General features: G+C 38.2%; 2 protein-coding genes across 6 annotated transcripts in view; one reads left to right on the top strand and one right to left on the bottom strand.

Annotated features, from left to right (window-relative positions):
• The first annotated feature begins 992 nt into the window (after positions 1–992).
• cd7al (cd7 antigen-like) lies at positions 993–6532 on the top strand. Of its 2 annotated transcripts, none has more exons than XM_034900251.1 (5): positions 993–1242; positions 1497–1835; positions 3221–3598; positions 5087–5190; positions 5638–6532. In XM_034900251.1, the coding sequence occupies exons 1-5, from the start codon at positions 1176–1178 to the stop codon at positions 5845–5847; spliced, it is 1098 nt and encodes a 365-aa protein (XP_034756142.1). In that variant the 5' UTR covers positions 993–1175; the 3' UTR covers positions 5848–6532. The 2 variants fall into 2 exon arrangements, with proteins under 2 accessions (XP_034756142.1, XP_034756132.1); XM_034900241.1 differs by having other exon boundaries at positions 994–1242; positions 5084–5190.
• A 5999-nt stretch (positions 6533–12531) lies between these two features.
• tnrc6c2 (trinucleotide repeat containing adaptor 6C2) overlaps positions 12532–26835 on the bottom strand; it is a 56825-nt gene continuing 42521 nt past the window's right edge. For 2 of the 4 annotated variants that reach the window (XM_034883234.1, XM_034883243.1), the window contains 14 exons: positions 26546–26688; positions 26062–26208; positions 24934–25074; positions 24361–24480; positions 24030–24113; positions 23157–23430; positions 22419–22583; positions 21033–21224; positions 20131–20280; positions 19848–19964; positions 19040–19255; positions 17960–18033; positions 17486–17625; positions 16438–16786 (listed from right to left, as the gene is read on the bottom strand). In XM_034883234.1, the coding sequence (XP_034739125.1) occupies positions 16438–16786; positions 17486–17625; positions 17960–18033; positions 19040–19255; positions 19848–19964; positions 20131–20280; positions 21033–21224; positions 22419–22583; positions 23157–23430; positions 24030–24113; positions 24361–24480; positions 24934–25074; positions 26062–26208; positions 26546–26688 (2312 nt within the window). Of the gene's footprint in view, positions 16787–17485; positions 17626–17959; positions 18034–19039; positions 19256–19847; positions 19965–20130; positions 20281–21032; positions 21225–22418; positions 22584–23156; positions 23431–24029; positions 24114–24360; positions 24481–24933; positions 25075–26061; positions 26209–26545; positions 26689–26835 lie in introns of all 4 variants that reach the window. The other 2 variants (XM_034883216.1, XM_034883225.1) reach the window with 2 other exon arrangements.

The following is a 26835-nucleotide window of genomic DNA, read 5'->3' on the forward strand; positions in this document are numbered from 1 at the left end:
TAATGTCTGTGGTGTTAGACACAGTCTCATACATGTATTGATTAAGGTATATACTGTTATATGAGAGGATACCAATAGTATGGAGTATGAAACCTGATTAATGCAGTGATGGTAAAGATTTTTACATTTTTAGCTAATTAATAAATTTGTTTTATTTCTTTTTATGAATAGGAGTATTCCCTAATATTGAGTTAGTATTGTGTATTTTGGCTATTTTTTAAATAAATCACTGTTGCTTTTGATACAGATGTAAGAATTGATATGATTTCCTACTGACAGTATATAACTATGCACTACAGACATTAGATGTATGTTTTGAAGTAAAGTAATTAAATGGAAACTTCAAGGACCTTAAGATTGCCCTGGTCATGTTTTCATTTTGTGTCTTTCTTCCTCGGCTAGGCTGCAATAGGCTTCTTGTCCAAATTGTCTGAGTAAAGATGTTTTTTTCTATAGCTGAGACAAAGTTTTTTTTTTTCAATGCTTAAGCCCAATAATAAAATATTGAATCTGTACTTGAGACTTGAATGTGTTTTTCTATCAAATCTTTGGGCAGTCAAGCCTCATGTCACTATTTTTTCACAATTTTTTTTTTTTTAACACAGTTGAAATTTTTTCCACTGATGCAAATTATTAAATAAAAAAAACAGACACATCCTATTCTGTCAGAAAAGGCAAGGCAGAATAATTTCCTCTGGGAAATGCACAAACTATTTTGTCCGTAGAAATATTTTCTCAGGCATGTGAGCCGCAATGAATGCAGATTTTGACCGAAAAAACTTTAATTGAACTTAAGAGTCGGGTAAAACTGCCTAACACAAAACAAAAAACTTGGATCTTTGGGGACCTCCATAAACATGTTGGATCTTACTATGCTGCTGGTCCTTGTAACATACTTTCTAATCTAATCGTAATCTTTCAACTGTGTTGTCATGTTACATTTTTAATGTATTACTAAATTGCCTTAGAAGGAGCACATAGTGTTGGTTAGTGTTTGCTTCCTCTTGTGTATATCTTGAGGTTTGAAGGTGGAGCTTCATGGAGTTCCTCTTGGTTTCCTTTACAGTTAACAAAACTTGTGTCATCCAGTTGTAGGTGATTGCATGTGTGCTGTCATGGTTTACATCACAGACTTCCCTTATGAACTTAATTAGTGTCTTCTGACAGTAGTAAAGATGAAGATTCATGGGATCCAGTACCTGGCATGTCTGTGGACTCTGTTCATCACACAGACTGGATTTGGTAAATTTATCATATGCTTATATTTCCAGTTTGAATTGTTTTTGGAGTGTAAGAAAAAGAATGAGGGAAGATATTAGGATTCAATGTCTGCGTCTCAACAATATAATGCCCTGCTCTGGATTGTGCCAGATTAATTTACTTTTGGTAAATTTTGGGGGCTGCAGTGTGTTAGCTGCTTTTACTTTAAAACTGACAAATCTTTAAGCATATCACTTTTTTCACCAGACAAATATTGTTTTTATGTTTTTATCAAGTGTGCAGTGACATGCAGTTCTTGGAGAGGCATGAGGGGGAATCTGTGGTTCTTTCCTGTGTAATTGACAAAAGAAACCCTTCGCCCTTTGGTGTCTACCTGATGCGCAACTGGCTGAAAACCAGTGAAGTGCTGTTCATGCACACCGAGAGCGACGTCAGTGCAGATAAGCGCATCAGTGTCAGTGGAGACCCGAGCAGCCACTCTCTGAATGTGACCATCTCTCAGCTAAGGGCCAGTGACACAGACCGCTACTACTGTGAGTTTGTAGCAGACAACCCTTTGGATGAAGACGACCGAACACGGGGGAAGACTGAATTCTTCCTTCTTGTTAATGCTGGTGAGTGTTTCTTTCCATTCACTTTTCCACTCACGTTGGTCACCCACAGAAGAGTAAACTTTCCAAAACTACCACAAAACAAGAAGAGTAAATGCAGTTGGTTGACATTTGAAAAGTGTGCTTGGTGTTGTTGTTTGTTTCAATACCAGTGCTCCCACTAAGCACCACTGTCTAATAAAGCATACTTTATAAGGTGTTGTAATTGATAATGCTTGTTAATAAATGAAGTTTGGTACAGGTGCCTTGCAGCAACCTTAACCCTAATGTAGGGGACATTTAAAGAGCTAACTTAAGATGTAAAGTATATTATGCTGGAGGAGGATATGCACCAGTAAAAGGGATTTTCTACAACCTGGCAACCCAAAAGTTCACCTTATTAATGATGTTTTACTGACATTTCAGTTAATAACTCTTACAACCACTATATAAATGATGCCTTATTAAAAGTGGTACCAAGTATTATTTTCTTTGTTGTGTGACTGTTTTTTTTCCTCTCCAAAAAACATGTTGTGAAACATGCTCAAAGTTCAACACAACTCAACAAATCTAAGCTGTTGTTTTTCTTCTTTTTTTGACACAAATTCAGCATTTTGCCGTTGATGACTCACTCTAGGCAGTTTCGTTTGTGGTTAACCATTGCCAATCGTTAGAATAGCCTGGCCATGAATCCCCTCCTCTTATTTGTACTAGTTCCAGATCTAAAATCACAAACCCAGCATTACCACCACCGGCAGAAACGATCAAAAATTAAAGTCATACAGAGTTTTAATAAACTTCTAAAAGTTAAGAAACATTACTCACAACACTAGGTTGAGTGGGAAGCTCCTCTCACCCTCTTTAAACCTGTTAAAACAGCAGACACAATGCCAGTTAGCCAAGAGAAGAGGAAACTGTTCTTTGTTATTTCTCTGAACCCCAAAAATACAGTGGCTTGCACAAGTATTCGGCCCCCTTGAACTTGAAGGCAAAAAGTCAAAGTTCAATGGGGCCGAATACTTTCGCAAGGCACTGTAAATGTTCCTACAGCACACTCAATATGCTTCCAAGGGTAGATGGTTTATGTTGTTTTACATAATATGAGTTTATATTTACAGATACACTGAAGTTCCTGTCTAAAAAAGTGTATTCATGAAGTGTATTCATCATTACTGCCTGTTGACTACACATATTGATTAATTAAAAAGGTTACATTCAGTTAGTCCTATCTGGTTACATTTAGTACATGTGCTCCATAAGGCCACTACTTTAAATACTCATATATTCTACTGAGAACTCCTTGTTATAACCTTATGGCTGCTAACCCCAAACATATTTTGATTATTCAGAAGAAAAAGGGGGTTTACCATAGGTCATATTCTAAGTTTTATTCCCTTTCCCCTGTGGAGATGCCCTTGGGCCAGTGGACATTGGGTTGGTGGAGACATGTGCTGGGGGCTCAGCCGTGCTCCCCTGCCTCCCCCCACACGGGGAGGCCTTGGCCGTGGAAGGGGTGAGTCTGAAGCGACAGAGGGGCCGGGCCCCTGTGGAGGTGTTGTACCACTCAAAGCGTCACCACGGCGACAGCCCTCCATCCTCCTCTCTGTTCCCTTTTGAGAGGGTCCACCTGTCCTCGGCTCCCGGTCCCAGGGGCATCACCTACAACCTGACCCTGCAGCAGCTGCAGCCGGACGACAGCGCCCTGTACAGCTGCGAGCTGCTCCTCAGGGGCAGGCCAGAGACCGGCACCACTCTGGGAAGACTAACACTCTTTGTTTCTGTGCAAGGTGGGTCACGTCACAGAGGGACTTGATCGCCACGTTACTTATACTTGATTTTGTTTTTCAGGGTTTTTAAAATGAAAACTTCTTTTAATACTAACTGTTGTTCTGTTGTATTTCTGTCCAATTTGTTTCATTTTGTGTTGTTCTTTCCAATGTATATCAGTGTCTGATCAGTCCAACTCTGACTACTAAAGATGTCAGCCTTCTACTAACATACCTGCTTCTAATTATATCAAGAACAATGGCTGTAACTTTAGTAAAGATTCCACTCATTTTCCAATCACACAGTGTTGTTGTTATTGTTTATTAAATTAACGATTTGAACTGAGTAGATTCAAGTTTTGTGGAACAATGTTCCGAATCGTTGTTCCCTTATTTGTTCACTTGCACGCCTGAGGATGTGTGCACAACTGATAACACCAGACAATGCTTTTTTTCTTTATTTATAAATCTTATCTTAGTGTAATCAGGTAGTTGGTTAATCCATCGATCACGCCTACTACAGCTGACGTGTCAGCACAGTTGGTCCACAGTGCAATGAACCATTAAATCAGAGATGCAAAATTGTTTTGAAATCATAATTGTGCATCTTAAAGGCTATGTCTGTTGCTATTTTATATATTTCTTATCAACCAATTCAATGAAAAGACTAAAACAATGATAAATTGCTCCTACTAACAAGTGTCCGTTTAGCCAAAGTTTGATAAGCCTATAGCTTATTACTTTGTGTAAATGAACCACATTGTTGTTTATGGTTTTAAGGAACAGTAATTTTGTAATTGTAATGTCAAATAATCCGTAAATGGACGTTTTTAAAGATTTAAGTCTTCACTTGCACGAATGGGCTTGGGATTCAGAGCCACAGTGTCGGGAAGTCAGAAAGAATTGAGAGACGGACTAGCAAATTGTTGATGTTTTATAATTTGTAGACAAAAACAGACATTTTTGGCTATATAATATTCACACATGTATCTGAAAGGAGGTTGACGAAGACTACTTAATGGTGATTTCATTTTGACCAAGAATTTTGTGTTTGAGATGTCAAATATCATTGCCAGTTGAGCTCACTTAGCAAACCAAACTGCTATCACTCCGCTCCTGATACTGTGAGACCAACCAGAACTCAAAAACAGGCCTTTGTCTCCCTATGCATGAAAATGTTTTGGTGATGTTGATCTTTACGCTGTAGGCCCACAGTAACCTTATTTGTATATTCAAACTGCAGCCTACAACTAGAATGGAACTTCGGGTCGGTGTTTTTTTGCAATTCCACTAAACATGTCATACTTGAGCATTTGTTGTGTTTATCTTACAATTTTTTTATGAATGAACATGTGCCAGTGGTGGGACTGACACCACTCAGCTTCCTTGTTTGCAGTGCAGAAAGAGGACAATTCCTCAGAGGATATTGAGACTCTGAGTGTTTGTGTCCGCAGCAGTGTAGTTGACCCTCTTATCTTCAACATTTGTCTCTCTGCTTCTTCACAGGAGGTCAGTGTGGCTGCTCCAACTACTCCACTCTGCTATATGCTTTGTCAGCTGTGGTGGTCTTTCTCCTCCTCCTCCTCATCCTTGGATTTGTGGTGATTCAGAAAGTGAGTGGGCTGACGACACAAAAGTTAAGGAGAAAACATATAAGGATTAGTTCAAACAGCACCACGCGTGCCACAGAGGAGAAAAATATAAGTGATTAATGCAAACAGCACCTGCGTGCCAGAAAGTTCCTCTGCAGCTCACCACAAAACCACACGGTTTCATAACTTGTTGCTATCAGTTGTCAGCATGCTTTTTAAATTCAGTGAGGAAGACAGTGAAACCATAACTCTATTTTTTTTGTTTAGTTTTAACCGAGTTAGTAGTGAACTACAATGTTTATTTTAAGCTTGTTTTTTGCTGTAAAAGATGTAGTGAGGATTAGACTTGGGTAGCACTTCACATTGAAAATGCTTCCTCAACAGAAAATAACACTGATTTTAACAGGAAATCACCTTCAATTTGTTCTCTTCACTGATTTATTTTTCTTCCGTTTCAATGACTGTCAGGGTAAAGCACGCCGCAGTGTCAAGTCACACCCTCCGGCACCCATTTACGAGGAGATGACCGGTGTGCCGCCTGTCAGTCGAAAACTGCCTCCCCGCCATCTGGAGGAAACTGAGTCTTCAGAGTACAGAAACTGCTCTGTGAAGAGATCCTGTACTGAAAACCATTACGAAAGCCCCATTGGGGCCCTGATCCCCAAAAGTGAGCCTTAGAAATGAAATATTAGACCTTGTCACAAGCATCAGGAACTAGACTAACTCATCAACTACCTGAAACTCACTGAATTTCAATTAGCACTCTGAAGTTTCTCTAACAGATTTTAACAGAATGATTCTCCTCATACTGTCCTTCATCTCATGTTTATTTGACTGTTGATAGTTTGAAAGAGTTTTGTTGGTTTTGGCTTTTTATTTTTATTTTTTTAAACCTTTGTAAATGTTTACTACCACTGTTTGTTTTGGGATATTCAGCAAATTAAAGGTACTCTGTGGCATTTAGGTAACAAAGTTATGTCACTGTTTATTTGACTGTGTTGAATATTCACTGTTTCTCACCAAAATTGCTTTGATGTCTAACAAACATGTTGAAAGCATTTCCTTCCTCATAAAACATTTGCAAAACCTACACATATCCAGATTTGTCACATTTCTACATTTCTTGAAGTTACCGCCACTAACAGTAAATCAGCAGAATAGTGTAAAGAAATCGGCCCCAAGTCACATGCACGGGCGTCATGCTTGTACACAAGAATCTTATGAAATGGGAACCCATTTTTAAAAATGTTGCTCCACAGGGCTACACTTTTTGTTAAAAACTGTAATTGCACTGAAAAGTTAATAAAAACATTGTTAAAAATAATCTACTGTTTCCATAATAAAGAATTCCTGTTTAATGATTTGCACGTGTACCATGCTATGACTTTTTAAAATTATTTTTTATTTACGAAATGCTATACATTAACTTTTTTTGTGACATTTTTACGACATCCTATACTATGACTTTAATGATTACGATGTGTTATGATTTATTTTTTGGAGCATGTTTGGCTTTTATCTGGACAAGACATCTTAGACTTGAAAGGGGACAAAGAAGGGGAATGACATGCAACGGTTACTGGTTGGACTTGAACCTGCGGCCGCTGCATCGGGTAGAAAACCTCTACGTGTGGGTGCACGCTCTCCCAGGTGAGCTAACCAAGCGTCCCATACCACGGCTTTTTTAAATGACTTTTTTTTTTGGAATACTATGCTATCACATTTTAATTAAACTCTTTACAACATACTGTACTATGACTTTTTTAAATAGCATTTTTTACGACACAATTGTACCAAATACAAACAACTTTTTAACAAAGTCTTTATGGCATTTTACAATATAAACTCTTTAAATTATTATTTTTAAGACATACTAAACTATGACTTTTTTACAAACTTTTACTACATACTACACTTTAACTTTTTAAATGACGTGTTTTTAACGACATCCTGTACTTTGACTTTTTAAATTATTTTTTTACTGCATACTATACTCTGAACATAAAAAAGTTCATCCTATAACGACATACTATACCATGGCTTTCTAAGGCCTTAATCAAAGCATACTACACTATAACTTTTTTTTACAACTTTTTTACAACATACTACACTATGATTTAAAATATAAGAATTTACTCCACACTATATTGCGACTTTTTAAATATTTGTTTTTAACGGCATACTGTACTATGAACATTTTAAATATTTTTTTTAAGCCTTAGTCATAAAAAGTCATGTAATAATATATATATTATTACATGACTTCTTACGACATCCTGTACTTTGACTTTTTTAAATATATCTTTTGTACTGCATACTATACTCTGAACATAAAAAAAAAAGTTAAACATTTTTACGACATACTATACCATGGCTTTCTACTGCCTTAATCATAGCATACTACACTAAGTCTTAGTCATTAAAAGTCATAGACATGTAATAATATATATATATATATATATATTATTACATGACTTCTTACAACATACTATACTATGACTTTTTTATGATATATTTTTATGACATTCTACACTATGACTTTGAAATGACATTTTTACGACATTCTATACTATGACAAGATGATCAATGACATCTTTCACAACATATACTATGACTTTTTTACGCCCTTTATTATGGCATACTATGTTATGACTTTTAAACGACTGTGATGAATTAATGAAATGAAATGAATTTTTTCAGCATACTATACCCAGACCTTTTCAAATGAAATTTTGACGACATACTATACGATGCCTTTTTTAAACTAGATTTTTCACGACATACTATACTATGACTTTTTAATGACATACTTTACAATTACTTTTTAAAAAGATTTTCAAGACATACTGAGATTTTTTCTTTTTTTTTTTTTTACAAAATGTTACTACATACAATACGACAATTTTTTTTACAACATTTTCATGGCATAATATACTCTGAACTCTTTAAATTATGCTTTTAAAGACATTCTATGTTAGGACTTTTTTAAATGAATTTTTACTGCATACTAGGACTTTTTGAAAGACATACTATACTATGATATTTCTTTTTACAAAATGTTACTACATACTACACTTTTTTACAACATTTTCAAGGCATTAAATAATTTCTTTTCAACATACTATACTATGACTTTTTATGACATACTTTACAATTACTTTTTTGAATACATTTTTAAAACATTCTATACTATGACTTTAAGACTTTTTTTAAGACGTACTACGCTATGACTTTTTCAAATGACATTTTTACGACATACTAAACTATGACTTTTTATATAAGGTTTTTTGGTATACTATACTATGATTTTCATGATTGTTTTACGACATACTATACTATTACTTTCAAATGACAATTTTTTACGACATGCTGTGACAATTTTATCAATAATATTTTTTACGACATACTATACTATGACTTTTTTAAATTAAATTTTTTACACCATACTACACTATGACTTTATTGAATTAAATTTTTTACGACATACTATACTATGACTTTATTAAATATTTTTTTTACAACATACTATACTATGACTTTATTAAATTTAATTTTTTACAACATACTATACTATGCATTTTTTAAATGCCATTTTTTATGACATTCTATACGATTACATTTTTTTTTTTTAATATTACGACATACTATACTACAACTTCTTTACAAGATTTTGATTTTAAATTACATTTTTTACAACATACTATGACATTTTTAAATATTTTTTCATGGCATTCGATACTCAAAAATCTTTTTTTAAGAACCTTTTAAAACTTACCATACCATAGAATTTTGTATGGCCTTAATCATAGAATACTATGCCATGCCTTTTTACAACATTTTTACGACTTGTATTCTATGATAGTATAGTATGTAATTTAATTTAAAAAAGTCATAGTATAGCTTATAACTTATAACTTTTTTAATTGGCTGTTTTATTTAAAAAAAATTATCACAAAAGAATACTATACTGTGACTTTTTAAAATAAGATACGTAATATATTTTATGACATACTATACTTTTAAACCTAAAAAAAAGATTTTAAGATAAAGTATATACTAAGACATTTTTACAACATTTTTACGACATACTTATAGTATGACTTTTATAATTATTTTACTGCTACTATACTATAACTTTTTTATGACATACTATACAAGGACCTTTTTTACAAAATGTTACTACATGCTGTACTACGAATTTTTTATGACATGCTATAATCAGACTTTTTTAATAACATCTTTTACAAAATACTATGGCCTTTTTTTATGTTGTACTATATATTTTTTAAATGAAATATAAATACTATATACAATGAAATGTTTTTTACGATACGGCACCCTATTCTATGGTGTTTCACTGTGTATACTATCATTTCAAGATAATATAAAAAACTGTTAATTGCTTTTGCCTTTGTACTGCACTTATTCAGTATGCATTAAAATAATGAAATTATATTTACATCACTCTGAATCATCGGTAAATCAAGGAAACCATTAAAAAGGGGACACAAAACCTAATAACAGCCAAGAAAATTTGTAATTTATTAATATAGTCCGAAAGAAGCTCCATAATTCATGGAAACATTTTTTCCGGTGCATGTCCTTAACAATCACATTCTATGAGGAGAAAAAAGAACAACATTAAAAGCCACAACTTTGTATTTCAGTTACAGACATTTTTCCTTAATGTTTTTTTTTTTTCAAAGTAAAGAGAAAGGCAAAGTACCCCCACCCCCCCTCCTCCCCTTTAAAAAACTGACAGCCTTAAAAGTCATGGGCTTTTTTTCAGTACAACCCACAGTGCTTTAGCAGAAGGATAAGCGCTCATTGGTTAAGGATTACACAGCATGGCAACGCAGTGTAGAATTGCTAAAACATTAGATGGCGATGATACTAAGGAGGAGGAGGGAAGTAGAGTGGAGGAAATTTGAGCAACGGACAAAACAAAAACAACCCTACATCAAACCCTGAACCCCCGAGTCTGAGTCGACAAACACCCGCAGTATAGCAGCTGGGTTTGGACTCTTCCCTCCCTCTTGTGCATAGATCATGATCCTTTAAAAACCAGCTTTATTCCTCCACTTTAACCTACCTCTGAACCTGAACCTACGGTTACATGTTAAGAAATCTCTCAACTATAGAAAAACCTGTCACAGGAACATGTTAACAGACAGGAGAGATGATTAAAAACAAACAAACAAAAACTTCTTGCACAATGCTCCTGGACTACAGGATGGAAACTTTAAAGTCATAACATACAACTTGCATGTCTTTTTGACAATCAAACAATTGATCAGTTTAAATGTAAAGCAATTCTACTTAGATTTCACATGTAAAGCACTCCACTTTTTTCAAAGTTGATTCTCAGTCTTATTTGGTAAATACACAACTTGCTACAAACTTTGTGTTGCTTTAAAGAAATAATGGAACTCTCTATATTCTGTTAAACTCATGACCTTCAGTGCTTGCTTGGAGTTCAATTGTTTTCAGTTGCTTTTTTTCCGCACAAACACTAAACCTACAAATTATGGAGTTGGTATCTGGAACCCTGGCCTTCCTGAGACAAAATCCACATCTTTTGAGTGTGCAAGTTAGTGAGCAAACTATGTCACTTACAGGAAACATAAAATCACAACTCAATACATACAGAGATAGTCTTTCGACACTGAAAGAAAACTTAACATTTGAAATATGAAATAACACTGATCAATCCCAGAGTTCTTAAAGTAGCATAAATCTTCATTTTTCAAGATTTGCATGTCCATATTTGATGGAAGATGAAATTCGTCTTTTTTAAATTTTTTTTTACAACATTCCTGTTATAAATTCTTGTTTCCTTGAACTTTAGACAAATGAAATGCTTGTAAACGACAGGTGGCTTTTGCAACAAAAAAAGAAAAGATAGGCACCTCTGAAATGAGTCTTGTAACAAACTCACCTCCCACACTTTATCCCTTTCTCCATGAAGTTAACATCGGGATTACTAGTCCTTCTACAACTATCTATGGCCACAATTCTTAGTTTTTTTCCCCTATTTTTCTTTTTGTAATTTTTTTGTATTTTTAATTTTTTTTTTTTTTTCAGCATTTTATTGTATAATTGGAACAAAATGGTGCAATACTCAATGATAACCCTTGTACTGGATTATTCCACAAGAAAAGCCACTATAAGGTAGATCAACCTTGTACAGATAGAATGAAAAAAATCCATTAAGTCCTTGAGTAAACATGTACACATGAATTGTCACCATCTCCCCTCCGTACTTAGACTCGTTTATCTACCATTAGCTGAGTGAGGGGTAGAAGACACTCAGTGCAACATTAGAAGATAATAACAATGTCTATCAGAATTTTTTTTTTTTGACAGAACAATAAAGAAGATAAAAACCGACAAAAAAAATATATCATACTGAGTGGAACATAACGGGCCATGTGCCCAGTACACACAGTTTCTTGCACACACATTCATACAAACATCTGACTTTCAAGCACACGTCTAAGATGACTTTTTTTTTTTTTTTAAGATTTTGTATTTGTAACTTAATGCAATACATTGTTTTTTATATTTTCTAAAAGCCCCTACGTGTACCTGTCAGATGGAGAAAACAAGAAATGAATTACTGACTTCACATTACATTATTGGCGCTTCATGATTCAAGTATTTGTGTTCAATAGTTTGTCTTGTTTTGATATGTTTGGGATTTTTTATCGACTGGATGGGTTGGGCTTTTAGACAGGCTAATTAACAAACAAATACACATATATACAGTACAAGCACTTCAAAGTACTGCAATATGTCATCAAAACCAGAACGTACATATCCAACTCCATATAAGAAAGGCGTAGCTTTCAATCAATCAAGTATCAGATTACACCCGACCCAAATCCTTTCCTTCGTATCACTTATTTGCGGGGAAATACATATTGCTCATTTTTCAGTTGTATTAAACCAAGACCTTTCAAACAAAAATGAAGTGTCAGAGGTTACGATCCAAGAAGTCTGAAGAGGTGATACCACACACCAAACTCACAGTATATATATAAAGTATATATATAGTGTATATATATATATAGTGTATACATATATACTGTTATCTAAAACAGAGTGTAGAGAGGAGAACCTCTCGATGCTGGTGCAGCATGGGAAACCCCCTTCCCTGTCAGGGTTCTCCAGTTAGTACAGGATGCTGGGAGGTCCTCGGCTATTGGGTCTGTCTGAGCTTGGATGAAGGCAGTTACAGAAACAGGCAATAGTGATTTTTGCTTGTGTGCTGCAGGACTCCAAGTCCTGAAAGGTAGCCTTTTTTCGTTTATCTTGTTTGTTTATTTATTTATTTTTTTTAAGTTTTTTTTATAGAAGTTTTTTTTTAACTCTTTTTTTTAAATGTTTTTAAGACTTTGTACCTCTTGAAATGTGCTCCTCCCCTCCTGCTGATGCAGAGTGAGGAGAGTGATGCTGATACAGTGGGCCCAAGCCATCTGGGTCTGTGGAAATGTACAGTTCAGTGGGCCCGCTTTGAGCAGGACACAAACATAAAAACAAGATAAATACAGCATCCACAAAAAGGCACCCCGGCCACCACTCTACTCCTTTAGATAGGGGTAGTAGAGCCTGATGACCAGAGACGTTTCAGCTAGAAGTGCAGAGCTTTATCATATTATAGATTTTTTTTTTCTCACTTAGATTTTTTACCATTTTTTAGATTTTTATGTCAAACTTCATAAAAATGACGTTAAAATGCAATTTCATTTTTGGTTTTAAAAAAATATGTACCCGGGATTACCCATCATCAACTGTGCACTGTAGCAAACTGAAACCCAACTGAGTAAAGATTTTCTTGTTAGCATAGGGCATTCTCCACAAAAGCATAAAAATAAAATAAAAAATAAAATAAAATAAAAAATCTCAGTCATTTAAGGGTGTGATGCTGCCGCCATTTGTTTGATCCCTCCTGTCCCCCGCTGCACCCTCTGCTAAGGTTATCAAAGCTCCTCGAAACAGGGAACAGAAGTGCTCTTTATACAGATACAGTATGACACAGCAAATTTATATTGGCACATTACGTTGCCAACTTTTACACGCAATAATGGGCCCCGAAACATTAACAATAGACCATCTTTTGAGAAAAGAATTCAATACAAGGCTTTTCCCTTCCAATTAGGATTAAGTTCGAGGCATGAGGTCCGTACATATTGTTGCGCAGATGGCCTTTTAATTTAAGACTTTGCTCTCACAGTAGAAAGGACAGATACGGAGAGCTGCATCTTATACTTTGTATCATCTACTCCCCTACCCTGAGATCAAGCTGGACAGAAGTGTCTTCAGCGCAGAGAAAAAGGCCGACCTTTGATAAAGTGTTCGGTCTTAAGTATATGACAGTGTTCTGGCGGCTTAGCCTGACTTTACAGAAACGGCGGCCATTCTGAAGTGCTGACAGAAGCGCACGGGGGACAAGGTTAGGGTGTGCCAAGCTCTGGGAGGAGTGCTCATTCCCGAGTCAGGTTTGGCTGTAAAAGAGCCCCAACCTCTAATCTTTTGCATAGAAACAGATAGGAGGGACTGTTGGTCTCTGGTCAGGGGAGGGCTACTGGGTCTGGTTGAGGTGACGAGTGAGAGGAGGTCATAGCGTAGCAGCTAGGCAAAGGGCAAGGGGGGACAGCCTGGGGGGACAGCCTGTGGGCACGCGGAGACGTTTAAGAGCAACAAACACCCACACCCCTGTCTGAGACACCCTATTTTTTTACACAACCTAAAGATACTACCTGGAAGTACTACAGAATACTGTCAAACACAAAGCATGATCAGTTATAAACAAATAGACAATCAATAACTCTGTAGTATTGATCCCCGTTTTGCATTCAATACACAGGATGAACATACAGAGGCACCTCTGACCAAAGTGTTTCTGCATATGAACAGTGAAGGGCTAGTTCAGCAGCCATTGTTTTGTAGACCACTGCATGTAGACACAAATAACAATACAACACATTGAAAAATAAAGTCAAAATGATCTTTTCCAAAAAAAATAAAAAGTACACTGGCAAAAATTCCAGAAATAGGACTATTACATCTTCCAGCTAAAGTGATCTTTGTGTCAAAGAACTGAGAGATGGGGGAGAGGGCAGGACGACAGCAGGGTCGAGCGGTGGCGGGTCCCCGTTGAAGATGCTGTGTGTGGCGGAGAACCGTGATTGGCCGGTCTTGGAGGAGCCGCATTTCTTGCCAGACTGAGAGAGGGTCAAGTGGAGCCCAGGAGGAAGTGCTGCGCTGTGGGGCTGCCGCTTGACACCCAGAGGACCACAGCAGAGAGGCACTCAGTGGACACTCCCACTCCCCACCCATCGACTGGCTGACTGGCCAGCGGGTGTCAGAGACAGCTGACGTTGCAAGTCTAGTGCTTCCAAACAGAACAAGGCTTAACATTTGGAGTAACAGTGATATTCACTTAGATATTGTTCAGAAGGAAAAAAATTCATTGACTGCAGTTTTTTCCCCCCCCAATGGTACATTTCAGTTTTGTTTCCCTTCATCCTGCTACCAGAGGAACATCGCCAGACACATTTCCAAGGAATAGATATATTACATAAGAGAGCAGTATTTCTTTTTGTTTTCAATGTCTATCATGCTCTTTTTTTGATTTATTGGATTGCAGTTGAAGCGATTTGCTCTTCATAAGTGCTATGATAAAACCCTTTGAATTTATAAAAGTCTTAGTCTCCTTTGTTTGTACAGTAACAAACACAAGGAACACTTGTAGGTCTACTGCATTAGGAGAAACCTTATTTGGTATTGTGCCAGATACCCAGAACCATCCAATCCCACTGCAGTAGATTCAGTCTCTGTTGGGTGTGGCTGTGGCAGAGAGGAAGTGTGCATTATTGTGTACCACTGTCACTATTTAGTACACTTTGCTGCATGCACAGTTCAACAGCTGCTTCTTCCTCTTTGCAGAGTTTTCCCAACAGTTTCAGGGAGATTGGCGGCCTGGAGGGGATCCAAGTTTTGAAAGGGGGTAAGGTTTTTTGAAGTTCCAGTCTTTTGCTGCAATCAGCAACAATCAAAAAAACTAAAGAAAAGAAAAAAAACAGCTCCGGTGGACATAGAGTATGGACGGAAGAAAGGTCTATGGTATATATTGCACAATGTAACTAAAAGGTGAAATTGTGTTCTTTTTTTACTCCGAAAACTGGCAGACCACATTGCCCATGGGCTTCATAACAAATCCGACAATAGAAAATTCAACAAAGCACCAGTAAGCAACTGGGTTTAAGGTGACCAGTAGGATCTGGGCTTGCCGACGTCAATGATTAGGTGCCACCGGACATACATAGACATGTACGGAAACAGAGACACGCAGCAAGGTTGACAAATAATCTCTCAGCTTATATGTGATATATATCAAAAATGCGCTTGGGTCTAGACCTACAAAAAAAGAACATTTTAACAGCTTTGTCAATCCCTTTGAGAATACAAAATTAAAATAATTAAGCTGATGATTGGTAGGGCCAGTCACGTGGCCAGGCCTTTTTACTGCCCAGTGACAGAGTTGGTCACCAGCCATATCCTGTACCACTTGCTGGCTCAGAGGTGAAACTGTGCAAGATTTCAGCTATTTCTTCAGTTACAAAACAAACTAAAAAAGGCGGCTTGGGAAGGACCTGGGCCAGAGAGCACTTAAGGCTAATATTAGTGCTGAGAAACAAACGTTGACTAGTCTAAACGTCTTTGAACCAAATCATTGGCCATGGACATGCTGGGAATGGTCGTCTTAATTCTTATTTTGGGATGATTTTTTGTTTTTTTTTTTGGAGGGAAAAGGAAAGTCTCAGATGGCAGCTTTGATTGCTTCTCCTAAAAAAAAAAAGAAGAAAAAAAAAAAAAAAGAATTCACATAGAATGTTATGTATACTTATGGAAAAACTTAAAACACTTGAAAGGTTTCTTTGTGTTGTGTCTCATTTCAGTCTGTTTTATACGATGCTTTTCAAATAAACCAAAAGGACAAAAAAAAAAAAAAAGGACAAAAGCAAAACAGAAAGACTGGGGTCTGTAGTCCATGTGGGAGGGACCCCGGCCTTCTGATTCACTATTCACAGTTCAAAACAGTTCAAATTGATACTGATTATCGCCACATAATTTGCTTGGGTTTTGCTCCTGTTCATATTTTTGTTGTTGTATTTTTTTCCAACCCACCTTCCACCAATGGCTTACATGACGTGGTGGTGGGTTGGTTGCTTAGTTGGTTGGTTAGTGTATCGTGGCATCATCCTACATGGACTCCCCACTCAGCAGATCTCCAGGCAGCAGGGTGTTAATGGAAGTTGGGCTCCCAATCACGCGGGCGTCCTCTCCATTTGGCGGTCCCCACAGGCTGGAGTACTGGGGTACACCGCCCCACAGCAGGTCGCCTCCACTGGGTTTGCCTCCACCGCCACCGCTGCTCCACTGGCCAATAGAGTGGGTCTGAGCTGCCCCGCCCATCCGGTTTTGATTAGCTCCTGGGTTGGCCTGCCAGCTAGTGGTGTTAGCTCCCAGCGACTGGCCTTGTGCAAAGAAGCGGTTCACCTCCTCCTCACCGGCAAACTCTGCTAGGATGGTGGTGTTTCCGAGCACACACCTTACAGAGGACAAAAGAGGAAATCAGTCTTACAATGATAATTCAACCAGAAATAAGGAACTAATAGTTTTTTATGTTATGAACATGTGTTCTTTCATAATAAAAAAAAAGAATCCACAGCATACAGCTGACATACTTTTTGAGCAAATTGTACTGTTCGTTTTAGGGCTTTAACGTTTTTTTGCGCCCTGCCATAAGCACATTTTGTGCTGCTGATAATGAAAAGTGGGTCACAGAGCTTGCATTATGTTTCCATGACAACCAGCTGCAGTGGCTACCACTATTATCAAAGCAAAATTAAGGACAAACTTAAGATTAAAAACAGCCAATGTTCCTCCAGACCCTCTCTGCGCTGTTCTTTCCTTCTATTTCACTTTGATTTTTGCAATAACCACAATAATATTACAGTACAGCTGACAACCGCATGACTCGCCACCTCCTCTTTCATGTGACTGCCCAGATACAAAAATAACATGGTCTACAGTCATGCAAAAAGCTGAACTGTTCTCATGATGGGAAACACATTTAAGAAAGCAGGTAGGTAGGTACCATTAGATTTCTCATTTTCTTTCTCTGTAATAACTGCTTTAGCTACGTTAAAATAAAAAAGGCCTGGGAAGTCAAAAATTTAATTTCTTAGTTTCTTTGTGCTATTGGGATCCCCCTTTGGCTGATACATGATACTTTGCTGAGGCTTACATGTGCAGAGACTTCTGGGCCTTTGCAGCCTCGTCCTTGGAGCTGTAGCGCACCACAGCGTTCCCCTGGGTCAGGTTGAGGTGGAATGTGATCAGGGGGCCGTGCTGCATGCACAGGGTTCGCAGAGTGGAACCATCAATCTGGAGCACAACAGAACACACAAGTGCATTACTAATTGCAGTTACACCTAATAACTGAGTTTAATCAGCTGCATTACACCGTACTTTCAGTCTATTTATTTCCCTTACTCACTGTACACAGTCTAAATGTTTTGTATCACACTTGCTCAAAGGCAAACTAAAAGCACAGAATGATATTTTTCACATTTTGAGTATCCTACCCCCTAAGCCATCGGATGGGTTGTTTGAGACATCGATCCTTGACCAGATCTTTGAAATGCTCATATTTACATGCTGGCTTTACCTATAATATATGGCTTCAATCTAGCAAGAACTAGTAGTACAGAGGACATACTTGTGGGGTGAGATTCCTCAGCACCAGCCAGCTGCTGGTCCTGTTGGAGCTGTCAGTACTCCAGGTGGTTCCCTCTGTGACACAAAATGTCAAATATAATGTAAAAAAAGTAAAGTCGCAGAGCTGCAGAGTTTGCCAGGATGAAATGTCAGTGCATTTGTGATTTAAAAGCAATTATTTTCCCATTACACTCATAAACTTGGTTCAATAGGCAAATGTGAAGACAAATGGAGTATGGGATGAATAGATTTAAAGTGAAATGACAGTATTCTTAGAATAGTAATTTTCTTTTATGTTTTGTCCAGCCAATGTAATGCTTTTAATCTCTATGGGGGCTCGGGAGCTCTGGGCTTGAGATCAGAGTTTAACTTTTTAAACAACAGATGAACACACCTTCCACCATCTGTTATCTATTTCCCCACACACAATTTCTTGTCTACACAACTACAAGCACTCTTTCCTTTTTAATCAAAACAAGGTCACATATAGGCTGTTTAATGAAGCTTCTCACAGAGCCGGTAAACCTCAAAATGTCAGTTTAACAGGGCGTGTTCCTTTATATAGCAAGTGCTGTAAGCACAGAGTTGCAGCTGTGAACTTCGGCACACGTACACATCTTCAGTCATGCCTGTGTTTGCTGGCCGTGATATACATCCCAAGGGTTAATATATGTTGCTTTGACATCGGATAAAGTTGTCTTCAATTCAAGGCGATGTTGATACTTCTTCATTTAATCTCATTGTAAATAACAGATTTTTGCAAATGACTTTCAATTCTGCAATCTAAATTTAGTTTTGCAGCAACACGTTTGTTTCTTTAAAAGTTAAATGGACTGGAGATTGTAATGTATATGTGATATAAATTTTTAAGAGATCTGGTCCTGAAATACCTTGAAGTGAAACCTCAGACTTAGAAGTGTGAATAGACTTAGCAATGGTTAACATGTACAGAATGCAAGTTGGTAGAAAGGTCTGGAGGAACGGTGCATGACTTTGTGACAAGGTAGAATCAGGTAATTTCCTTAAGATGCTGCTGATAGAATTTAAACAAGTGAATTGTAGTTTAGAGGAGAGTGCTTACCAGAGGAGTAGGAGGCACTCCAGCCTTGGGCCAGGCCCAGAGAGTTGCCACCCCAGGTGGAAGAGGGCTTATTGTTGGTAAGGCCTGGCGGGGGCCGGGAAGGGGCAGCGTTGCTGCGTGGCCCCTGAGGGACTTTCCACAGATCATGTGACAGAGACGCTTGGTTCTGGGAAATGGGCCCTGGAGACCAGGTGGATTTCATGTCAGACAGTTTACCTTTACATGGAGAGAGGTTGGGGAGATTGAGGACATAAAATCAGTAACAGATGAAGATGTGATGTTACAACTAAGTTGGTTACAGGCTACTATGTCAAAATTCATAATTTCAAATTTATGTTTCAGTTTCATGTACCACTTTAATGTATGTTTCAGTTTCATGAATGGCTTTTCTAGACTAATGTGAAATCTCTGACTTCCCTCATTTTTTTTGTAAATGCAAAAAACAGAACAATAGTTAAATAGACTCTACAAGTATAAACAATAGTTTCTAAAAAACATATCTTTTAAGAATTACATCTAAAAAACACACACACACACACACACACATTTGTGGGTTGGGTCAAAGAAGCACAGATGGTTAAAGGTTACATTTAGGTGAGGTTGCTGTTGGGTGTTGTCTAAAGGCACAGAGGGCACAAGTTTACGTGTCACTTGGAGTAAAGGAAAAGGTCATAAACTTGGGTTAGGTAAGGTTTAGGATAAGTAGGGAGCCAAAGACCACAAATTAGTTGTTGCATCAGTGCTCCCATTTTGATGAGGAGAGGTTTGGCAGGTCAGCACATGTAGGGAAGACACTCTGGATGTGTACCTGAGCCGTCTCCATCAGAGGATGACAGAATGAAAGAGCTAGAATAGCCACTGACTGGCCAGTCACTGCTGGTTGGAGGCAGAGAGCCATTCTGAAGTGGCAGAGTTGGAGAAGTGGCTATGTGGTCGTAGAGGTAACAGTGTTGTAATCGTAGAATGAGAGAAAGAAAAAAAACAAGTAACTTCATGTATGCATTAGTTCAACCACATGATAGTGTGGCTTGTGTTTGGTGTAGGACTGCTGGTTGTCTTAAAATGAATATGTGTCCTTGCTTAGTGCATACCTCCATTCCTGTCCCGCAGCAGGTATCGATTGACGTCATGGATGTTGGTGTTGATGGTGGGCCCGCTGGGGACGCTGCCAGGGGTCATGTTGGGGTCATTCTCAGGGTCGATGTTCTGAAGGCCCTTCCATGGCACACCTGGGCAGAACTCTAATGGAGCAAAATCAAATGCTTAATAAAGTGCTTAATTAACGATTTTAAAAAGCAACAGATCTCAAAGAACTTTTAGCCATCTCATGACTTTTCCATAGTTCAAACAATTCACACAAGCCTGCATCTGGTGCAGAACATATTTAATGAATTGGGCAGTTCCTCTTTTTTACATTGTAGTCAAAACCTTTAACATTGTATTCGGATGTCCTACAATAAAGATTTTTCCGCAATCCAAAATATTTCTCTTTTTTTGTATTTATGTATTACTCTTTAGTTTTCTATTCAGATGCCCATAAGCTGGTATTACAGTAGCTTCTGCTCTTGCTGAGGGCCATGAATTAGATTCTCAAAACACACTGTGGAATTGCAGTTGACCACAGGCTGTTTTAACAAGCAATTTATATGTACCAACAAGAGAAGCAGAGGTATAAATAATAAAATTAATAATGTCTGAATTTCATTTAGTTGCTTCACTCTCAGGGTCCTGGTGTTGTGCATGCCGGCTCACTTTCACACTGTCGTACGACAGGAATTATGGAGACAGTTGAATAAAACGGAACCGTTGTAGATGTTATCAGTTACGCCTCTGCTGCCAGTTTCACTATTGGAAATGTAAAGTGTTAAAAGGCTTTGCACAACCACACAGGTGATAACAATTCCTCTGGCTGATTAGAACTTCAGGCAGGTTGAAGCTATGGTGGGAATTCCATGATTATGGTTAGGGATATTTGTTTGCATCTTGTCCTCACCTGGGGGCCAGTTAATGTTGGTCCCATTGGAGATCTTTTCGTTGGGGTTCTTGCCCTGTCCCCAGCTGTCCGAGGGCACCAGGGGGCTGTTGGGGGACTCAGAGCTGGACATTAGATTGTAAGGGCTGTATGAGTCCTCCATCTGCAGGGGCTTACCAGGGGGGCACAGGGTAGAGGCAGCAGATATGGCACCTAATATTTGCAAAGACAAATAAGAGAATATGACTTTTCCCTAATGTTACTTCCTAGCTGGATTATTGTGTTTCCTTATTATCAGCTTGCTCCAATAATATCCACTTAAGACTCTCCAGTTGATCTAGAATGCTGCGGCATGTGAACTTACAAGAACTATGAACCTCCCACTCTCTCCTTCCCAAAATGGGAAAGACAGAGGACTGCCCACTTACAGCCAGATTGTCTTTGAGGTTTCTGCATGTTAAAAGAAAGTTTTTCCTTGCCGCTGTCGCAGACATACTTTATCTGTAAAGTGACCTGAGATACCTTCTGTGATAATTTGATACTATTAAAACAATTTCATTGAAATTAAATTTAACTGATGCTCAGAGTGTATTTTAAAGACGTCAATACATTTTTGATCATTGAAGCCAAGAATGAATGTCATTTCAAGTGTCTGATACATTCTTATAATTATCATTCACAGAATGTGGGGATAAAAAAGCCCAGTTCTGAGACAATCTTAAGTGTTAAAATGAAAAGCGTAGTCTTTAACAAAATAGTGTGAGTCAGTTTCTAATCTCAAAATAATACTATACAAATGTGTTTTGGCAGATGGTTAATATTCATGGCTGCTTTGCGTGTATGAATATGTACTTTAGTGGTATCACATTATCTCAAATATAACAGGTCTTGAGCAGCTTCTGTTTTAACTGAGAATGAACTTGCGGTCAGATAGTGTGACAATAACAAACACAGAAAAACACATTTGACACCTCAAGTGCTTCAATAAAAGATGCTGTTAAATTTCCCATCTGCAATGTCTGATAGGCTCAAATGTGTGAGGACAGGTGGCTGACATTAGTGATTATGACAGATCATTTTACAGTCTTTTCCTAACAATCCCCAAAGTCCATCCATGTCAAAAAACTATTGCATATATTAAAAGTAATGACTTTTTTTATTATTATACTGTATATAATTCAAATCCCTGTTGAATTATAGTGGTCATATACAACATATTAGCTGCCTTGTGGTAGAATAAAATATTATACAGAATCTGTTTAATATGTGCATTTATTTAAGATGGAATTGGGATTTATTTGTAAGATACCTTCTTAGAACATGCTAAAGGTGGTATAATTTGTATTTGTATACAAGTGGTGCATGCATATGCATGTGCATGCCTGTCTATGTTTTTCTTTGACATACCATGCTTATTGAGGTTGTTCTCCATGTTTGAGGAGTTGCCAGAGAGGCTGTCCATGGAGTTGGAGTGTGTCCACTGGGACAGGCGGGATTGGGGCTGAGGGGGCTCCTTTAGGGACAAAGCCCCGACCTCCATGCAGTTTACATTCATGTTTGGATTCAGTCCAGCTACACACACACACACACACACACACACACACACACACACACACACACACACACACACACACACACACACACACACACACACACACACACACACACACACACACACACACACACACACACACACACACACACACACACACACACACACACACACACACACACACACACACACACACACACACACACACACACACACACACACACAAAAATATTACTTTAAAGGTTTTCATAATATGCAATTCAGTGGTGGAAGATATTTATTTAAACATCTATTAAAACCGTTAAAAACAAAACAGAAAGGTCCACATTTTTCATTGGATGACAATGTAGGTATTAATATGTTGTCAGATGTCAAGGTGGAAGACCCTAAATGTGAATCGGCATTTATTTCTCAAAGAAGAATGGCAATGGACTGATGTAATTTTAGTTTAGTTGTGTTTTCATTGAATGCATTGTGGGTGGCCACAATGTATGGTATCTACGGTCAACAAGCAAGCTACATTTAGTCAGATTAAAATAGTTTCAACAAAAGGGACTCTTTTTAACTTTGTGTTGTCCCAACCCCAGACTCACAGAGAGGGTAGGTGCTGTAGGCGTTGGACGAAGACGGCGGCTCTTTGGTGTGCATTGAGTCGGCTAGGCCAGGAGCCTGGTGTGGGCCTGTGTAGGGGTCCAGGTTTGATTTTCCGGAACCATGGACTCCGGCGGGGCCACCGGAGGGATGCAGACCAGCGGAGGAGGAAGAGGAATGGGAGGGAAGTTGCTGCTGCTTCATCAGCAGCGCTTGGTACAGCTGACGCTGGTGCTGCTGGATCTGCTGCTGCATGTTGGTGATTGTACGTGCAACCTGGGAGAGGAGAGCTGCAGTGTCAAAACAACGCATCATAAAAAGCAATCTGGTCAATGGTGGGGGAGGAAAACAAGAAGATTACTAAAATTAAAAGGGCGGTAGAAGTAAAATGGATGGAAAAATAAGGACAATATAGAGTTAGAAAGAGGGAGGAGGATTAAAATGTGTTGAATAAAATAAAAGACGAGGTGGCATGAAAAGTGAAAAAAATTGTGGGAAAAAAGGAAATTGTTCAGAAAAGCATCCCCTCTTTCAACAGGCCTTAACTTGCAGCGGGTTGCTGATATCTGTCTAACAAAAGAACCCAAAAAAATCTAAAAAGGAGAACAAACTCTTTCTCCTTTTCACAAAAGCAGAAAGAGTGGTTGGCTCATGTTCAACCTGTCCCCATGCTGATATCTCAAAGTTTGAGCAACTGCAGTTGTAACAATTCATGATGCTTCTTCCTCTGTTGTTATGGTATCATGTGAGAATCAAAATATTTTTTGGAGAAAAAGTGAAGCTGTCACAGCGTCAAGTGGGGTCTCACACACACAAAATGAGTTCCGTTTATGATCATACTTTTTGTGGGTTTAATGATGCATTTGTTGACTCACTTGCTGCTCTTGCTGTCTAATGGGGCCGGAAACATTGCGTTGCGCCTGCATCATCTGCTGCTGGATTTGTAAACGCTGGTATGCCTGAATAAAGGGAACCAAAAGTACATTATAATGATTAAAAGATACAATAATAGAGGGAAAAAATACAATAGAATAGGAGAGAGGAGTCAACTGTTTCCATCTGATGAATCTTTCTTTATTTCAACTCATTTTAGCTTTATGTTTCATCTCCTTTCCATTTAGATTAAAGTCCACAACACACATTCTGCTTAGAACCACTAAATACACTGTGTACTGCTAATACAGATGACAAGACAGACTGACTCACCATTTGCAGTTGCTGAAGTTGGTACAAGAGGGTCATTTGTTGAGGGTTTATTGGTGAGGTTAAAAGTGCAGGGTTCAGACCAATATTTTTTGCTGCAAACTGCAAGAGCTGTGCTTGGACCTGGGGGCATAAAGGAGAGATGATAAGTTAGTCACTGCATATCACAACAGCTGTAAAAAAGCAGCTTCTGGCAAGGTAAAACAACTCACTACCACATACATGTAAGAAGGAAAAGAGAGGAGACAGGGTCTGCTAGAGGAATCTTGTAAAGCCAAGTGGTTATAACAGGCATAGTATGGCCCCCAGAAAATACATTATGATGTTTTTTGCCAGTCTTCACAATACATTTCTCCTGATTCACTTCTAAAAATTGGAATTTTGATAGGCAGAAATTATAGTACCAGTTTTGGCTTGTCAAGCATATCAGTCAAAAAGTGCATATGTCAAATCCTGTTCCCTCGTTATGGGACAATCAGTACTATCAGCCAGCATACTTTTACTTGTTGTTATGTGTTATGAACCAATGTAGCTCCATGTTACACATTAAATGTGTGTGTGTGTGTGTGTGTCTACCTGAGGGGAGAGAAACTGAGGCACTTGAGCACGTAGACTAGGCTGGGAGGAGCTAAGAGGTGGCACTGGTGGCTGAGGAGGCTGCTGCTGCATGGCCCGGGTTTGTGCTGCTCCACTACTGCCAAACATTCCACTGGGTATCTATAAGCAGGAGTTATAAAAGGTCTTCAAAACCTCCACGTTTAGTTAACTGAAGAGCTAGCTTGTCATTAAACTGGGAAGAAATGTGTGTATTCTTGACCACTCCAGAGCAGTTATATTGTCATTTACCAAATTGCCCAGATCAATTAAAAGGCAGCTTCATCCACATTTCCATATCCATCCTGTAAGCAAGGTCTTTCTATTCAGTGCAGAAAAAGGCCAGCTTCCAGTGCCTTTGTTTGGGCTTCAAGGACATACTGTAGTTTATCTGGGCCATGACTGCCTCTAGGGGCTGTATCTGATAGAGCATAACTATCGGATTTTAATGGGTACTTCAGGCAAGGTCATACATGCATAAGCAAGCAAGAAAGTGGAGATTTGGGGGAGCATGTGGGTAGAGAGGCTTGTGTAAATGTACCAGTTGTTGCAATTACCGCATTATTTACATTTAAATCTTAAAATGATGGTTAAGTATTTGAAGTGTGATAAACAATGCCTGTTACTGGCCTTTACTTTCTAATTGTATCAAATTATTTTGCACTGAATAAGGTTTGGTAGCACAGTCTGTCAGCATCTTATGGTGTTAATAAAGTCCATTTCAATTATCTTTATCTTGTTAATAAGGCAACTGCAAATGCCTTCAGTCCTGAAATGCCTACATTTTTTGTCTTAAAATTGTATCTATGTTGCTGGTGCAAATCTGAGCAATTTTGCCTATATGCCTAATTTGAAACCATAAACTCTGTTTTCTTTACTATAAAGAGAGGGTAAAGTACTACCTCACAAAACATTGCAGTTCTATATACTGTATTATCGCAATCCATACACAATCTCAACAATGTCATATGAACGTTTCACAAAGGCAGTTTTTACTGCAGGTCTTTTTATTTGGATTGTGTAATACTGTCAAGTGTTTCTTTTATTTTTCCAATTTCACTTCAGTTCTGCAAAAGTGTATAGTATAACTATGCATGCTCAATGTGTTACCTGTCTGTTGTTCAAGTTTTGCATGGCCAACCCCGGGTTGCCCTGTCCCAGACCCTGCCCAGAAAGGCTACTGTTGGCCAGGGGTAGCTTCAGGTTGGGGGAAGGCAGAAACGGTGATGTGGGGGCATCATCTGACAGAATACCATCCTGTACCAGAGCAAAATAAATGGTTGGCCGGGGACATGAAAAAATGTATCATTACAAATTGCAAACATGATTGATTAAGTGAGTGCAGATTTGTACCAACAGTACAAATGATCAGATAATGAAGGTCATAATGTCCCTTTAACCTTTCTAAGTATCAAGTCCAAACAGTTAAAATTTAAAAAGGCAAATGGCCCAAAACGTTAAGACTTGCAAAAATCAAGTACAGATCGAAGTTCAAGTAAAAGCAAAACTATCAATGTTGTTTTTCTTTACTACATTCATTTTCAACATATGTTTGGTAAAAGCCTGATGACTGGTCAGTTGATTAATGTCTGACCTTATCAAGAAAGGAGTTGCGTTCGGAGGGGTCTTTGGAGAGTGCAGAGGGCCGACACACCATCGGCTTGTTCATGCCATTACTGTAATCAGACATGCCCATGCCCCGCTTGTCCAGGTCCATCTTCTTCTCCAACAGGGCGCCTGGGAGCAGAAGGGAGGAAGGTAGATTTATTACATTACAAGTCTAGATAAGTCAAAGAATAAGTCAAGGCCTATTATAAGTCAAGGAAATAAACTATCCTTTTTGTTGCTATTAATGTCTATATATATATATATATATATACACAT

Source organism: Etheostoma cragini, chromosome 2, assembly GCF_013103735.1.
Source record: "Etheostoma cragini isolate CJK2018 chromosome 2, CSU_Ecrag_1.0, whole genome shotgun sequence".
In the NCBI taxonomy this organism is placed as follows: domain Eukaryota; kingdom Metazoa; phylum Chordata; class Actinopteri; order Perciformes; family Percidae; genus Etheostoma; species Etheostoma cragini.

Coding starts and splice junctions, on each gene's coding strand:
- cd7al (XM_034900241.1), top strand. CDS start 1,176: ATGAAGATTCATGGGATCCAGTACCTGGCATGTCTGTGGACTCTGTTC. Junction 1,243..1,496: donor CATCACACAGACTGGATTTG/GTAAATTTATCA, acceptor GTTTTTATCAAG/TGTGCAGTGACATGCAGTTC. Junction 3,599..5,083: donor ACTCTTTGTTTCTGTGCAAG/GTGGGTCACGTC, acceptor GCTTCTTCACAG/GAGGTCAGTGTGGCTGCTCC.